Source organism: Podarcis cretensis (assembly GCF_951804945.1).
Source record: "Podarcis cretensis genome assembly, chromosome: 6".
Lineage (NCBI taxonomy): Eukaryota > Metazoa > Chordata > Lepidosauria > Squamata > Lacertidae > Podarcis > Podarcis cretensis.
In genome coordinates this window covers 89,550,831-89,568,727 of record NC_137175.1, presented here as the reverse complement: position 1 = coordinate 89,568,727, position 17,897 = coordinate 89,550,831, and the positions used below count along the sequence as shown (strand labels likewise).

General features: G+C 43.5%; 1 protein-coding gene and 1 long non-coding RNA gene across 3 annotated transcripts in view; both read left to right on the top strand.

The window, feature by feature from the left end:
- Positions 1-7,143, top strand: part of LOC307218961 — a 61,623-nt gene extending 54,480 nt beyond the window's left edge. The window contains exon 2 of the long non-coding RNA XR_013840193.1: positions 5,166-7,143. This is a non-coding gene — a long non-coding RNA (uncharacterized lncRNA). The remainder of the gene's footprint in view (positions 1-5,165) is intronic.
- The window catches only part of PLA2G4A (phospholipase A2 group IVA), a 705,748-nt gene that overhangs the window by 81,406 nt on the left and 606,445 nt on the right, over positions 1-17,897 (top strand). The window contains exon 18 of one of the 2 annotated variants that reach the window (XR_013840026.1): positions 2,498-3,779. Coding sequence is in view for 1 of the 2 variants with exons in the window: in XM_079981351.1 (XP_079837477.1) it covers positions 2,498-2,626 (129 nt within the window). In the remaining variant the exon portion in view is untranslated. Of the gene's footprint in view, positions 1-2,497; positions 7,144-17,897 lie in introns of those variants that run through there. The other variant, XM_079981351.1, reaches the window with a different exon arrangement.

The window sequence follows — 17,897 nt, the reverse complement described above, 5'->3', positions numbered from 1 at the left end:
CTGAGGTACTATTTCTGGGTTAGCGGAGTCTGTAACCTGAAGAGTATGTAACCCGAGGTACCACTGTATTTGTATTTCACAAAGAAAACATGGCCAATTAATGTGATACAAAGGAATTGCTGTAAAAGAAGAGCCAGAATACTTTTAAGAGCGGGGTTATGCCTTAGCTGTGTTCAAAGGGTTCCTGGAATTTGCTCTGTACACCGGGGTATGTTCTGCAGGCAGATTTGGGCGTAGAAGACTCAAATAATGGGTTTCTATTTGGCATCGCCTTGTAGAATACCTCATGTGATTTTTTTTTTTTTTTTTGCCAAATTTGGTTCGAAAGGCTTCTTCCTTCTTACAGTAAAATGTGTGATCTGATGTAGTATGGCAGCACAATGGGACTGTTGTGAAAGAAAAGGGGTTTTTCTGATCATATGAAAGAAGTTCTGCCCTACGAAAAAGCGCCGAGAGACAAAGCTAAATTAGAATCTGAGGACTGTACATACTCCCTACTTTTGTGATGCCATGAAGCTCTCTTGGCAGAAAGTGGAGGCACTGTGTGTTGGGCAGTTTGTTACACTGATAGAAATACGTTTGCTGCAGTCCTAATTAATCCCGCATAGTGTAGCAATCACACTATAGATCCTGTGATCCTAAGATGAAGGGCAGCAATACAAATTTAATAAAGAAAGTAGATAAATAAAAATAAATAGAGCTTCCCATCAGCCGTGTTTATGGGGTAGGAAAAATATTTATGCACTCCTTAATAATATTTAAGAAGAAGAAGAGTTTGGATTTGATATCCCGCTTTATCACTACCCGAAGGAGTCTCAAAGCGGCTAACATTCTCCTTTCCCTTCCTCCCCCACAACAAACACTCTGTGAGGTGAGTGGGGCTGAGAGACTTCAAAGAAGTGTGACTAGCCCAAGGTCACCCAGCAGCTGCATGTGGAGGAGCGGAGACGCGAACCCAGTTCACCAGATTACGAGTCTCTCGCTCTTAACCACTACACCAAGCTGGCTCTCATAATATCACAACTTAAATGATTGCTTTACTTCTGGTATTATGTTAAAGATTGAATGGTTATTACTATGCAGAAGACTAGAGTTTAATATTAGATGTATGGTTTGTTTTTTGTTTTTGCTAACAACTTACCGGTAATTAAATGAAAGTAGTAGTGTTTTTTCTGCTGTAGATGCCCAAATGGACAGTTAGAATGTGATCAAAATATGCCACTTGCTGGCTAAATTTCATTCTGTATTTCTTCTGTGAAAATACAAATAAGGATCAAAATTGCTTGGTTGCATTAAGAGCAAGAGATCCATTCCAAGTTTAAATGGATAACATTTTCATCAGAAACATCAACATAGTTTGTTTATGCTGGTGCGAATATTTTTTTCCTATTGTATACAATCAGGTATACAATCTACCTGTATGTATCTGAAGAAGTGTGCATGCACACGAAAGCTCATACCAAGAACTAACTTAGTTGGTCTTTAAGGTGCTACTGGAAGGAATTTTTTTATTTTGTTTTACCTGTATGTAGGTATGCATGCTCATGTGTGTGTGTGTAAATTGCTATCCTGAGAATACTTATTTCCAGTGGTGAAACCATCACATAGGGTCAGCTTACTTTCAGAACCTAATTACTAGTGAGTCTTGTGCAGCTGCTGTCTGGAGAATAAATCTCTCCCATGAGTTTACCAGCTCTGCTGCAGGACGATAATTTCAGGCTAATAATAATTATTTATATGCCACCCCTCTGACTGGGTTGTCACAGCCACTCTGGGTGGCTTCCAGCATATACAGAAACATAATAAAATATCAAACATTAAAAACTGAAGGGCTGCCTTCAGATGTCTTTTAAAAGTCAGATAGTTGTTTATTTCTTTGACATCGGATGGGGGGGCATTCCACAGGGCAGGCACCACTACTGAGAAGACCCTCTGCCTGGTTCCCTGTAACTTCACTTCTCGCAATGAGGGAACCACCTGAAGGCCCTCGGAGCTGGACCTCTGTGTCCAAGCTGAATGATGGGGGTGGAGACGCTCCTTCAGGTATACAGGACCAGGCTGTTTAGGGCTTTAAAGGTCATCACCAACACTTTGAATTATGCTTGGAAACGTACTGGGAGCCAATGCAGGTCTTTCAGGACCAGTGTTATATGGTCTTGGCAGCCACTCCCAGTCACCAGTTTGGAGAAGACTTGCTTTAAAACATTTAAACAGTTTTCATGGATAAAAATGTACCCAAGGCATGCAAATCCACCTGCCATTTCAAGAAAGGGGAGGGAATGCATGTTTATTACCTGGTTTTCCAGGCTATGCAAAGAAGACAAATAGCATCTGCATCTGATGACCTTTGGTTGTTAGTTAGTTTCTTCTGCGGCATGTTTACACACTCTGAAAAATCGTCCGCGTAAACAAGCACTTCACATCCACTTAGCATGCGGTGACTTGTGGAAGAAGTGGCTACTAATGAGTTCAATGTTGTTTTGCTTCTGTTTTGCAGATAGTCAAGCAAGCAATAGCGGACAGTATTGAGTACAGAAGACAGAACCCGTCGCGCTGCTCTGTGTCCCTCAGCAGCGTCGAGGCGAGGAGATACTTCAACAAGATACAAAGCAACAACCATACATAGGGATAACACATTGCAGGCTTATCACCCAGAGCAGAGTCTTCCTGGATTGGTCGGACAGACATCATGATGAAGAAAATTGCTTCTGGTATAAACAGTGCAGAAACACAATGTGGGCGTTTTATAGACTTTAAAATGGCACTGAGTTATCTTACAGTCAAAACAATATCCTAAGCCACCTGTCAAGGTAGCTCATGTTACTACACAAATGTGCAGCATAATTTTGATACCATTGTCTGATGCTGAGTTCATGCTAATGTGCTCTGTGTACAAAACGCCAGTTCACTCGTACATTAGCACCAGTGGGAATATAATTGGCTTCTTTAAAATGTTACTGTTTATTTTTTATTACATATACATATATATATAGATATGGCTGAATATTGTTTCTTGTTACTCTTTAACTTGTTTGGTAAACGGGCTAGACTTTTTCTTTTCTTTTTTCAAGCAAGGTTGAAAATTCTGGGATGGGGTCTGAAATGTCACTCAGGTGGGGGCGCAGAAAGCACTTTATCTACAACCCTTTCACTTGTCTTCTGCGGTAATATTGCGATGTGCCAAAGAGCAACGAAAAGAAAATCTCCATAAAGTGATTTCTTGCTACTTGCTAACTGTCTCAATTTGCTACATGAAACCATTTCGTGCATTCTTCCTTCGTGGGATTAGAACAGGCATGGGCAAACTCAGCCCTCCAGATGTTTTGGGACTACAGCTCCCATCATCCCTAGCTAACAGGACCAGTGGTTAGGGGTGATGGGAATTGTAGTCCCAAAACATCTGGAGGGCCGAGTTTGCCCATGCCTGGATTAGAATCACATGAGGGGGAAACCTGGGCCCAGATGACTGGCCCCACTCTATCTCATTGTACCCTTGTCACTCCTGTAACTGTCCACAGGTTTTAGGGGATAGTCTGTAGTGGGGAGCCTGTTCCATTCGTGCTGGCTTCTGACATAATTTTGAACTTTGGTCACAAAGGGTTCTAAATCTTAGAGGGATCGTACATATGTGGAGCAGGCTGGTCACTTCAGACCTTCTCAATGTGTGGACAGGATGGAGGAATGCAGATGGGGCCAGTAACCATGACCCCCATTCCTCCTCTCACACTGGGGCATAACATCTGAATGGTGCTATAGTCTTCCCCCCTTCTATCATACTAGTGCTGTGGTCTAAAGCACTGAGCCTCTTGGGCTTGCCAATCAGAAGGTCGGCGGTTCGAATCCCCATGATGGGGTGAGCTCCCATTGCTCTCTCCCAGATCCTGCCAACCTAGCAGTTCGAAAGCACACTGGCACAAGTAGATAAATAGGTACTGCTGTGGCAGGAAGGTAAACGGTGTTTCCGTGCACTCTGGTTTCCGTTTTACCAGAAGTGGTTTAGTCCTGCTGGCCACATGACCCAGAAAGCTGTCTGTGGACAAACGCTGGCTCCCTCGGCCTGAAAGTGAGATGAGCGCCACAACCCCATAGTCGCCTTTGACTGGACTTAACCGTCCAGAGGTCCTTTATACTACCATTTCTACGTAGCCCTATGCCACTGTTGGGATATGCAAGTCTTTTATTTGTATCTGATTGGTTGGATGTTTAGATTGTTCTAAGGCTGTGTGGTTAAGGCACTGCTCATGCATACCTAGAATGAGACACTTGCTGCTGAAAGCTTCTCTATTTTTTCACTACCTGAAGCTTTGAAGAGTTAACTACATAGTTCTGCCATTAGCTATGTGATGCTAGTATTTGCCTGGAGCTGGATGATACACATTCTGGAAGGGCCACAGAGCCCTTTCGCATGCTGAAGACGTTTCAGTATCAACGGCAGGTAATACATTGGGCAGCAATAAGGTTATACTGCAAGCAAAAGAAATGTTCCTTCCTGGTTACTTACAAAGCCTTGTTTCAAACCTCGGAAAACAAAGAAACAGTGCCTTTGAGAAAAAGACTAAGGGCTAATTAAAGTGTCATGTTTTAGAACGTTGTTTTGAGGATAGGTTGAAATATGGTGGACCAGTTCTCTGCAGTTGACCACGAGTCCTCTTCACCAGAGAGCTCACAGTGATCTATGAGCAAAATGATCTAGCTGATTTGCTCTTCGCAGTGGGCTGACTTTCCCAGACATTCCCATAACTACTGTAAATAAGGTTTTTCATTATGCTGTTGTTGGATATTTTATGTCTAGCTGCCTCCTTTGTTTTCCCACAAAAATGCATAATGCAGCATCAATCAATCAACCATAAGCATCAATCACTAGCACTGCACCCCAGTTCTGCAAAACGAGGGTGAATTCATATACACCTTTTCCCCCACTTGATGATTGTACAGTGGTACCTCGGGTTAAGTACTTAATTCATTCCGGAGGGCTGTTCTTAACCTGAAACTGTTCTTAACCTGAAGCACAACTTTAGCTAATGGGGCCTCTTGTTGCTGCCGTGCCACCGGAGCACGATTTCTGTTCTCATCCTGAAGCAAAGTTCTTAACCCAAGGTAATATTTCTGGGTTAGCAGAGTCTGTAACCTGAAGCGTATGTAACCTAAAGCGTATGTAACCCGAGGTACCACTGTAGTTATTTCACGCAAGCCCGATTGTTGGTGATAAATCAACACATTCAAGAAATTCTGTCAGTCAAGGTAAATTTTACCCATGATGACTTTATCACCATATCCATAGCTTCTTAATTGTTTGTCTGAATTCAACCGTGGTCTTTTGTGTTAATTTGCTTTTACTGTCAGAATTTCAGCTAATGGCTAATGATTCTGGTTCGTCTCCCAAGGTGCCACTGAGCTGTTAAATCTCAGCCGAACAATGTTGTTGTGTCATAAGCTTTCATGGCCAGAGCACACTTTTTGCATAGATACCCGGAGTTTGGAGAGGCGGCACTTTATCGAAGCCAAAAGGCCAAGCAATCAAAGAGACAAAAGGCTTTTCATCAAGCGGAACATATTTGAATTGCTCTGTCGTGTTCCTTGTTTTTATTTATTTATTTAAGACTGTAAGCTGCTTTGTGGAAGTCAATAAAATGAATCCAGAATCCAGTCCAAATGAATGCAAGATCCAAACGTCTGGGTGCGACCCACTCCTGATGTCAGCCACATTGGTGTGGTCTTCCATTGAGACCCCCCAGACCAAGTCTCTCACCAGCAACCCTGCTCTGCATTCTCTTTGAGTGCTACCTGGAATTTAACTTTCAACCGTGATAATGGCTACTGTTAGCTTGTGAGAATCCTTTGGTAACAATTACCTGCTAATTTCAAGCATTGATCCTGAAAAACAAATGACTTAAGCCTTCCATGGTGAGAAGTCTAATATAACCCCTTTCTACGATTTAGAAGAAGAAGAAGAAGAGTTTGGATTTGATATCCCGCTTTATCACTACCCGAAGGAGTCTCAAAGCGGCTAACATTCTCCTTTCCCTTCCTCCCCCACAACAAACACTCTGTGAGGTGAGTGGGGCTGAGAGACTTCAAAGAAGTGTGACTGGCCCAAGGTCACCCAGCAGCTGCATATGGAGGAGCGGAGACGCGAACCCAGTTCCCCAGATTACGAGTCTACTGCTCTTAACCACTACACCACACTGGCTTAGTTAGGGATGGATGCTTTCTGATCTGGCAGATGTACTGGATAGCTCAGTTGGTAGAGCATGAGACACTTAATCTCAGGGACGTGGGTTTGAGCCCCACACTGGGTGAAAGATTCCTTTCATTGCAGGGAGTTGGGCTAAATAACCCTCCTGGTCCATTCCAACTCTACGATCCTTTTGAGAATCATTTTGATAGCCAAACTTTCTGTGCTTAGGTGCCATATTGGGATTTCTTCTTGCATCTGCTGGGTCAGAAATTTTGAAGCATCTAGTCTCTTGAATTCTCAACTCTGGTCCGAACTTTCTAATTGCTTGCCTTGTTTCTGTCAAAACTATAAATAACAATCATTGCTATAATGAGCTAAAGCAGTTTTCACAGTGAATTAGTAGGAGCTAAACTAAATTTGTATATGATTCTGTCTGCAGTAATTTTTCTCAACAGCTTTTCGTTTATCAGAGAGATTACTTATCCAATGGTGGCTGCATCTATTATAAACAATTCCATTTTTCAATTGTCTACAATATGTGAAACCTACAAGTAAGAACCTGGTAGAGCTGCTTTCTTTCTTAATAGCTACTTCACCAGCCACCTTCAAATGTTTGTATAATACTAAGGGATTACTAAAACTCCTATCCTTGATTAATCAAGTTTTATGTTAGTTTTAATTAGAACTTGTTTAAAACTGCGAGAGTAAAATAAGCACAATGTATTTTAAAAGTATTTACAGTGAAACAAAAAGAAGCCGGTACTATATTTTTAGATATATCTTTTTAAATATTTTGTTCATAAATACAATAGCACTGGCTTATTCAGTTTTATACAGAATGCAATTTTGTATGCATCTTTTCTGATACTTGGAGAATCTCCTCTGGATCTGTGTTGTAATATGAAAATATTTGTTATTGTCTTGATACTGGGTACTTAAAACAATAAAATATGTACTTCAATATATTACTTCCATTTCTCTCAAATTTGTGGTTTGTTTCGCCCATGGTCTGCAAATCAAGAGATGGCTTTGGCTACGTCTGTCTTGGTCCCTTCTCATCACCCCAGAGCCATTGCCTCTGCCTTTCCTTCTGGTGGCTTTATATTACACGTGAGCTGATACAAACTAAACTAGGTTCCCTTGTGACTATGGGCTCATCCACTTTTCCAGTTGTTCCACTGCTTCCCCCTGGAGAAAACCAGCTCTTTACCCTCTCAATCAGACCCCTTCTTGCAGAGAGTCACAATAGTGGAGTTGCACGTCTTGTTCCCAAAACTGCAAGAGGAGGCTGTGGAGGTACGTCTGTCATTGAATTCTACTCAGTATTGATCCAGAGTAGATTCCAAAGTAGAGTTAGCAGAGTAACAACTTAAACACATTGCAGGATTCCCAAAAAATAGACCAGAGGCTATTATATTCCATCCAGCAGAGCTTTACTGCTACTGAAGGCAAATGAGCATCATGGTCACAAATCCAATACATTCAGGATGGGCCCTGTCCATAAGAAATCCAGTTGCAGCAGACTTAACTTAAACTTACAATAACTTATAATAAGTAAACCTTTCGACTGAGCATACTATATACAGAACACCACACCAGAAGAAAAAGGGAAAGGGAAACCTAGGCTCCTTCTGGCCTTGTTATTATAATCAGTATGATCTTGACAGAAGAGGTAACAGAAGCAGTTTAAGCCAGCTGTACTCAGCTTCTCTGAATGAATAACCCAAACATCATGAACCTTCTGCTTGTTTCTTTCACACAGAGAAGCTTCTAGAACCCTCTTGAATTAATTAGAATAGGAAAGATCTCTACACATCAGATCAATACTTTCTGCACTAAGAAATGCAAACTGACAATGTTATGAGGGAGGAGTTGAGGCTGACTTTTAGCACTTCTGTTGGGATTCCATCCTGTCCTGGGGTTTTCCTCATGCCTGCAAGTTGATGCCGTTCTTCAACTCATCAAGGGAAGAAGGCACTTTCATCTCTTCCAAGACAGGCAGTCTGGAGGCTGTCAAGTGCTGTGTTTTCCCTTGAGTACAGTTCTTGATAGTGTTCATTGGGTGAATATGTAGTTAATAAATTTTTACCAGTTGATCTAATTATTTAGTCATTAAAAATGCTATTAATCTACACAGTATTTATATATACATAGCAATTGTACATCACGGTTAACAGATGGATACGGCAGCATAAATGTCAAATTCCACAGGCAGTGGCTGGTGGCTGTTGGTTCATCCGGGAAAAGAGAGTTTTAGATCTGACCTGGGTTACGTAAACAAGTTTCCCCTCTTGCTTACTCACGGTAGACGCAAGTAGACATTTCCTAAAGCTCTTAAAAGTCATTCCCTTGCACTTTATAGTTTTATTTGTTACATTGCATAATAGCCAGATCTCTTTATCTGTTGATTCAGCAGGTAGAATTTAGGCCTTTCTCACGCTAGGGAGTAGGAAAGACCATAAATCATAGAAGTTGCATCGAACATTAGAAAGCGAAGTATAACTATGCGACTGATTCACTGTTGGAGTTTGGGAATGACGTTGAATATTGTGGCGTGCATTCCATATGAGGCTAAGTGAGGCAACTCAGAGAACACGGTTCTGGCCTTGGTTCACTTCCAATTTTGCTGTGGCATGTAAGGTCTCACCACATCTGACTGCTTCTGGGTTAGATTGGCATCTCAAAAATACCACTGGAGTTCCCACTTGCCTCTGTGACATGGGGCACCAAACTTTTGGGACCTGTGGGCTTAGTTGCAAACTGAAGAAACCATGTACTACAACCATACACATTTGCATAAATGGCAACCTTACGTATGCTAACTCTCTGCCCCAGCAACTAGGCTTGGAGTTTTCGGTTTTCTCCTAAGCCTTACGGAGGAGTGGTCAGTTGGGGCATGGACCAGATGTGGCTGAAGAGTGCAACTGGAGAGGCAAGCAATCTTCCTTCCCTAGTTGTAATTTTTAGGAGGATCAATCCTGCCCCTGCAAGAATTATAAGAAGAATTTTATTATTTATATGCCACCCATCTGACTGGGTTTCCCCAGCCACTCTGGGCAGCTCCCAACAAAATATTAAAAACACAGTAAAACACCAGACATCAAAAACTTCCCTATAAAGTGGTACCTCAGGTTACATACGCTTCAGGTTACAGACGCTTCAGGTTACAGACTCCGCTAACCCAGAAATAGTACCTTGGGTTAAGAACTTTGCTTCAGGATGAGAACAGAAATCGTGCTGCGGTGGCGCAGCAGCAGCTGAAGGCCCCATTAGCTAAAGTGGTGCTTCAGGTTAAGAACAGTTTCAGGTTAAGAACGGACCTCTGGAATGAATTAAGTACTTAACCCGAGGTACCACTGTACAGGGCTGCTGTCAGATGTCTTCTAAAAGTCAGATAGTTGTTTATTTCCTTGACATCTGATGTGAGGGCACCACTACCAAGAAGGCCCTCTGCTTCACTAATTACACTAATTAGCTTCACTAATGACAGAGATGGAACTGCCAGAAGGCCCTCAGAGCTGACTTGGAAAAAGTTCCAGCTAGGGTGGTTACTGAAGATACGGCTACTTGCCAGAGTGGTTTTAACAGGGGCGCTGTGATGACATTCTGAGAGGGTTTCTTGCACTTTGTCTCCAGCTGGGACTTTCTTAGTTCTGGTTCTTCGTCCCTGCCCCCTCCTGGACTCTCTCCAGCTAAGTGCTCTGGGGTCAGATATTGAGACACTAATTCATCTATACCTTTGGCTTGACTTTCTTTATTTCCAGTTGTCAGGACTGCAGCAGGGAGAGAACGAGCTACTCCACAAGGTCAAAGATTGTTTAGGCTTCCCTCCGGCTGTTATTTATGTATCCCCCCCTTTCCAAATGTTGCACTGAGGTTGGTTTTCTGATATGTAAAGCACATAATGAGTTGTCATGAAGCCTTGTCACTTTGCCTCAATGTGAGGCACCATATATCTCTCTAAATAATCCCCAAATAGGTTAAATTCACTGCATGTTTGGTGTTAAAGGAAAATATGAAAATGATGTCTAGATGGTACTTAACTCCTGTAAAATTAGCAAAGATTTATCACAATAATGATAATCTATGTTGGAAATGTAAAGAAAAAGAAGGTACCTTTTATCATATGTGGTGGACCTGCCCCAAGGTGAAAGACTTCTGAGAGATTTATAATGAATTGAAAAAAATGTTGAAATATACATTTATTAAGAAACCAGAGGCCTTTCTTCTTGGAATAATAGGTCCGGAATTGCCCAAGAAAGAGGTTAGATTGTTTTTGTATGCCACAACTGCTGCAAGGATTTTGTTAGCCAAGAATTGGAAAACACAAGAAGTGCCAACAGTGGAGGAATGGCAGATGAAGATGATGACTTTTGGGAGCTAGCCGACCTGACCGGAAGAGTCCGTGACCAGAAGGAGGAGGAATACCAAGAAGAATGGATGAAATTTAAAGAATATTTAGTTAAATATGTTAAGAAAATTTAAATAGAAATACTTGCAAATATCAGATTGGCTTAGGATTTAAATATGTGATTTTATATAATAATATGTTTAAAGTTTATATGAAAAGTAAAAAAGAAGTTAATTGACTAAGTAAATTTTATGAGAAATTAGTCTTGGAAAACTGTTACAATGATATACATTGAAATTCAGCCAGGGGGATTTGAGGAAGTCACCTAACAATGTTAATAATAGTGGAACAATTACAGTTAGGATTTATGTGTGTTTGTTTGCTTATAAATTTGGAAAATCAATAAAAAAAAATTGAAAATAAATAAATAAAGAATCCCCAAGTATATTTGTTCCGTTTGCTCCTTTGAAAAATGTTTGAAGACTAACACACCGGTGAGCAGGCTTCTTCTTGAATCTACTTTGTTTTTTAGTTTTGACTTGAACCCCAACCAGAGCCAGGAGTGAAGATGAAAGATCAGAATACCCTTGTTGAGCACATTCTAAGTCCATGAATTTGTTTCCGGAACCAGAACTGAACAGAGCTCATCTTCCTTTCTCATCAAAGTCTACTCCTGGCTGGCTGGCTTCATTTCAGCAGCCTAACTGAAGTGGGGGAAGCTGCTCTATGGTTGCTATTGTAAAACAAACAGGGAGCTAGAAACCCTTTCAAAAGGGTTCTCAAGAACTAACAGTAGTTTGCGTGGACAGGCGGAGTCCCCAGATCCCGCGCGGTCCCCCCCGTCATGTGGAATAACGACTCAAGACAACGTACTATGGGATTAAATTGGCCACAACTTTATTAAATTTCAAATGTGGGTAGACCTTGGCTCAGGCATTGGGCATTCTCCCTCCCTAGTCCCCAGCCAGGGACCTAGGGAGCATCAGGGTTATCCAGTGTGTGTGTGGGGGGATGGGCCGGCTCTGGAGAACATATGTTCAAGCAGAGATAGCCGCCCCCGTTACGCCGCCGCCGCAGGGGAGAGCAATGACGACCTTTCGGCGTACGGTCAAAGCCTCCCTTCAGAAAACCCCTTTTACGGGGAACCCTGGTATCGCCGCCGCAAAGAGGAAGATGGACTAAAGGATTCCGCCCAAGGCCTGATACCGCCAAAGTTGTGACGTTTTGCTACGGGAAAGGCGAAACCTGCCAATGCAGGGAAATTCCTTTCCGGCCCTTTAACAGAAACCTTAACGTAGCAGTGCCCGCATACCTGTGAAGAAAAGTTAACCTGCAAAACCTGTGAAGAAAAGTTAACCTGCAAAATAAGACATTAACTGAGGGTGGGTAGGGTGGGAGAAGCTCTGGAGCCAAGTGAGGATTCCCAGGTAAGATCCTCCCTCTATTGTGTGGGCAGGTAATCCCTCCCCTATCTGGCCTGGTCTCCTTGGCAACGCTTCCCCCAGGTGGGATTGGACAACTGACTGAGGTAGGCGGAGACCTCCAGGTATCCCACCTGAGGGAAGGCAAAGCCAAGCCTATGCTGTTGGAGCCGCTCCAGATCTAGGGGCTGCATGCGTCCACGCAAAGGGCGCCCCCTGTTTTAGGCGGGGAGCGGTCATTCCCATCTACTTTATGTTTGGCCCACCCATGAATTAAAGAGAAAAAAAGAACAGCTGTTGGCTGTGTTTGCAGACCCAGAATCAGTTTGGATGTATAAAACTGGAAAGGATGCAGGAAGTATAGTGGAAATTTGCCCAAATTTCGTCACCTTGTTTTCACCTGCTTCACTCAGTATCATTTTCTTTGCAGTGGTGCACCTGCAGGGCTTCTCCAGGTGAAAAGAATTCCAAATCTCTGATCCAGCCCACAGAAAGCTATCAGGTGTGACCCAGAAACTACAGCAATAAGAGTCTGTAGATGCTGCTAGCTATGATCATGGTTTTCAGATGGCCCAAGAAGAAGGGACCATAACACCAGAAGAGTCATCTATCTACCTGAAATGAGTTGGTGGGACTAATTCTGGGCTATAATAGCATGTGTGAGGCTGGGCAAAAATAACATACAAGGAGCACTGCTGGATCAGACCCAAGGTCCCTGTAGCCCACCCAACGCCTGTTTCCCCCAGAAGTCAACCTGTTGTCTCTCAGATGCCCACAGAAGAAAGTGGCTGTTGGTGAGTGTTGAACCAAGGGACTTCTGAGCTACCAGTCTTAGCTATTACAATTTGTGAGTTCATGTACCCAAAGAACTGGTAATGACTCAACACCAAGGCTTTGGCGCCCCATAGAAAGTGAAGAACACTTCCTAAGATGTTGCGGCCCATATAAACAAAGCTGTGGGAGAGAAAGAGTGGGTGGCACATGTTGCAATCTCCCCAGAGGGGAGGAAAAAATGCTTAATAAATATCATGTTCATCAGCTGACCCTTGTGCGTCATAATCCCGTCCTTACAATGACATGCTTAGAATTTGCGGGACGAAATCAAAGAAATAGATTAGTCTAGCCTCAGGTCATGTGACCTCAGTGTTGGTCACCATGGTGAGCAAGTCTGGATTTAACTGCTTTGTATTAAGTTGCGTGCATGAGAGCAGTTGACAAGAGCTTTAAAACAGAACAGGAACCTGATGTGAGAAACCACAGGACAGGAATAAGCCAGCCCCCCCCCCACTGGCCTTAGTAAAGTAATTGGAATATTTACATTTAAGTTGCGTGGTAGCAGGGGCTATGTGACGACTGTTCAGCATCAACAGTCAGTCCGCAGGCTTGGAAGACTCTGCCCAATGTACCCCAGTGTTCTCGGTTTCTGTTCCATTAGTTGTGGAACAGCCTGGCTGTGGGAAGTGGGGGTTAAAAATAAGGGGGGAGAGAGGGGGGGAAGAAATGGCAAGCCTTGGGGGGGGGGGAGCAACCATTAACCCCAAACTGCAAGGCAGAAACATTTACTATGCCGTTACAATGATTCATTCTGCTCTGACATAGGTTTTCCAGGTCTCAGAGTCTGTAATTCAAGTTTCAGGAGATTAGACGGTAATTTTGTACCCACATATCTAAGGTGAAGGGACACGGGTGGCGCTGTGGGTTAAACCACAGAGCCTAGGGCTTGCCGATCAGAAGGTCGGCGGTTCGAATCCCTGCGACGGGGTGAGCTCCCGTTGCTCAGTCCCTGCTCCTGCCAACCTAGCAGTTCAAAAGCACGTCAAAGTGCAAGTAGATAAATAGGTACCGCTCTGGTGGGAAGGTAAACGGTGTTTCTGTGCGCTGCTCTGGTTCGCCAGAAGCGGCTTAGTCATGCTGGCCACATGACCCGGAAGCTGTACGCCGGCTCCCTCGGCCAATAAAGCGAGATGAGTGCCGCAACCCCAGAGTCGGCTACGACTGGACCTAATGGTCAGGGGTCCCTTTACCTTTACTATCTAAGGTGAAATCACCACTGAAGTCTGTTAGGCTTACTTCTGAGTAGACATGTACAAGATTTACACTTTTAGCCTCCTTCCCTCTCCAAGGTCAGTAGCTGATGCCAAAACCAAGGGGCAGAATATTATCTGCTCCACTCCTAAATTGTCAGGCTCTGTCCTCTGCTCTGCCAGGTGTTGTTCTTTGCCATATTTTACAGTGATCCTCCTTGAACTCTCACCATCTGTGCTTCAAGAGATTTAGCAATCCTACACTGGTAATATCTAGTTGGGAGGTACCATGAGGACTACAAGTGTGTACATTTGCAAATCTCAGGGGGCTGCTCATGGACCGGTTAAACTGCCCCCGTGGGCTGCAGGTTGCTGACCCATGTTCTGTACTACTCTAATGATTGTTGAATGTTACTTTTTGATGTAGGTTGCTTATTTTAAATTTATCTTTTATTAATCCTCTCCTCCTCATGGAGAGGAGGTGGTGTGATCGGAAACCGTTTCCGCGCGTAGCAGGGGGCGTTCCGGCCCCTGCTCGATGTCACTGCTGACGCGCCACACTCCCCGGTTAGCCTGCCCATCAGCGGCAGGCTCAGGGGTGGGGTTTAGCTGCTCAAATGCGGCTGCGGCAGCTTCTTCCCTCATTGCACTGCCGGGTTCTTCATCGGGTCACCCACCCACCCTTCCCTCTAGTCATCCTTTTTGCACTTGACCTTGCTATGGACCCACGGTTGGTCGCCCTGGTTGTCTAGGGGGCCTGGTAGGAGTTTTTTCCCAATTTACAAATTGGCACCGGCCACTTGGTTTTTCGCCTACCTCATAGCAATTCGTCACAACTTTCCAGTATTGGCGGTTAGGCATTGGAATGTGTTGTTGGTGTGTGGAAGGGCAAAGTGTGGCCATCGCTTACCCCTTCAATTTTGGGTATTCCGTTAAAGGAATCCGGCGGTTGTGGATCCTGTCCGATGCCTGTGTGGCGGGGGCCATGGCATGACCCTCGGTGACATCAGGGGAGAGCTTATAGTTGTATTAGCATCAACAGGCTCCCCTGACTGGTGGTTAACCCCTCGTCAGACTCACCCCTCTCCGAGTGGGTGGAGTCAAATCTTCCGTGGTCCAGTGCCTAAGCCAATACCTTCTCACATGCTGTAATCAATAAAATTGTGGCCTTTTCTTGCCCATTAAGCTTATATACCATGTCCACGTGTATATCCCCAAGCGGGGATCGGGTCCTCGAATCACAACTAATTTTAAACGTGAATGTTTCTGACATTTCTGACAGTGGAAGCTAATCAAAATTGTAGAGTAGGAAGTCCAGTCCATTGCAATGCAGGAATCGTGCCCACAGCCATCCCTGCTTGGTCTTTTGCCATCAACCTTCTGGTTAACATCCAGGTGCACTAACCCATTGCACCACCTGAGGCCTAATATGCACTGCCCTTGGTCTCTGAAATAAGGCAGCATTTCTTCAGTTGATTGAAGAACCGATATCATTACCTTGAACAGCGCTGGTTCCTTGAGAGACCTTAAAAGATAATCTTAGCTCAGCATCATTCTCAACAATAATTGCTGTTTCTGACAGAAAAATGTCAACTTTCCTGTCTCTTAAAGGCAGGCGTCCTGTGCCTTCATTCTGGGAGGAGGCCCTACTGAATTCAGTGGGATTTATTTGCAAATAAACTTGTGCAGGATTGAGCTGTTCGCCGGCTCTCTGCTAGACCCTTCACAAGACCCGACTTGCTTCTCCAAATCAGGACTGTGAGCTTTGTAGCTAATTAGGTGCTCCCTCATGCAACTTTTTTTTTTTTTTTGCCGTTTCCCCAATTACAGAAGTCTTTCTCTTCCCCAGAGCAAAGGTCTGTGTGGCACTTTCACAGAACAGACAGTTTTGACAAAACAGATAAGCAAATCATTCCTCGCTGGCTATCAGCAGGCAAGCAAAGACAGCTCAACAAACCCTTCAGGTAAGCGAGAGGGGTTGCGGAGAAGCTGTTTCAGTTGTGATACAACCCAACATGGAATATGCTATGAAAAGAAGCTGTCGCCATTCGCTGCTGAGGAATAATTAGCTAAAGTTGGTAAAACTCTTCGGATTCTCTGAAATTTTCTACACACCCAAACACTGATACATGTAAGTGTTGTTCAGAAATGCAAAAGATAACAGAGAAGATAAACAAAACTGTACAGAATATTCTTAAATTTGCAGAGGAATATAGTCTTTTGAATTATTTACCCAATACATAGAATCTAAGGAAGGGACAATATGAATGGACTCTCCATGCCTTTACTATGGCAAAAAGACAGGTATTGATGAACTGGAAAAATTAAAATGCAGCGCCCTTCCCTGATTGGATTGAAAATATGTACAAACTCGCTACACACGAACAATTTTATGGGTAGACAAACTAAGGCCCAGGGGCCAGATCTGGCCTAATCGCCTTCTAAATCTGGCCTGCGGACAGTCCAGGAATCAGGGTGTTTTTACATGAGTAGAATGTGTGCTTTTATTTAAAATGCCAACTAACCAATCTCTGGGTTATTTGTGGGGCATAGGAACTTGTTCATCCCCCCCTACAAGGTCTGAGGGACAGTGGACCGGCCCCCTGCTGAAAAAGTTTGCTGACCCCTGATACAAGTTGCATAGAAGTGTAAACTTGCCATGGACAAATTCAATGATATTTGGAATTTGTTTTTATAAACACCATATTAGGTTACGGTCTGATTAACTACAATAACATTTTTTTTGTAATGTATACAATTTTCTTTGGGTTGTTTTGTTTTCTACATGGGTACTATTTTCTTTTCTTCTTCTTTGTCTTCTCTTACTCTGTGCACTTGTAATTATGTAAAGAATATAAAATAAAAAGTGTTCTTCAGAAATGACGACTGTAAATGCATGCATCAGTCTTGCTTCTCCATTAGCTACTGTAATAATGCAAAATGCAAAGTGTGAAGCGGTTGTGAGAAGATCAAGCAATTCATAATGATAGCTGGAGGTGACTTCAAACATCAAGGTTTGTTCTAAAAGGCCAAGAAGAGAAACATCATAAGTGGCTTCTAACTCTGATGCACCAAGAGCTTTCTTTCAAAGCTGCATAATTCAGCTTGGCTGTAAAATGTCACATTGGGGGAAGCTGAATTTATTTTCCTCTTTGCTGCATTTTGTGATAGATCAGAATTATCGCTGCCAAATAGATCAATCTAACCTTCAAAGTTTTAGAATTGCTATTGTGTTAAATTTAGCAGAGCTGTTTATGACTAGTTTGTGAAAAGATCACCCTTTTCACTAGGCCGAAGGACCAGATTGGAAAACGTATGGTTTACTAGCTTCTTCTGGCGTTCCTCAAGAAGTAGGCCAAGAACAGATGTTGTTGGGGAAAAGGGCAAATGTTTTCAGGATCCTGGGGAACCAAGAGGTGGGCATCTGGATGAATGATTACTTGTGACAAAGGGAGATGGAAATATGGTAGTACGCTAATAGTGCAACTGAGACCTTGAATGGGAGTTTCTCATAGGAGGCTCTTCTGTAGGAATTCCCATCCAAGGCAGTTCCCAGGCCAGGAGTAAGTGTCCAATGGAGGAAAAGACAGAGGGGTGTGTGCAGCTCAGCCTCATGATGGAAAGACACTGACAGGGATCAGTGTAATGGTCAGGTGTGGCACGTGAAATGGCCTGCGATGAATTGCCTCCAGGTAGGCTATGTCAGGAGCTCATCCTACACTTGAGTTGGACCCTGGTAGAGACACATGCCTGACTGGCATGTTCCCTCCCTCCTGGTCAATCATTCGGGAGCTTCATAAGCTTTCTTCAGCCCGAACATCACAGCGACCGATGCCAACAGACATTGGCACATTTAGGGATCCGCAGAGTTTGCACATCATGCGTAACAGACCTCAGCAAACTCAGCATTGTGGCTAATCTAC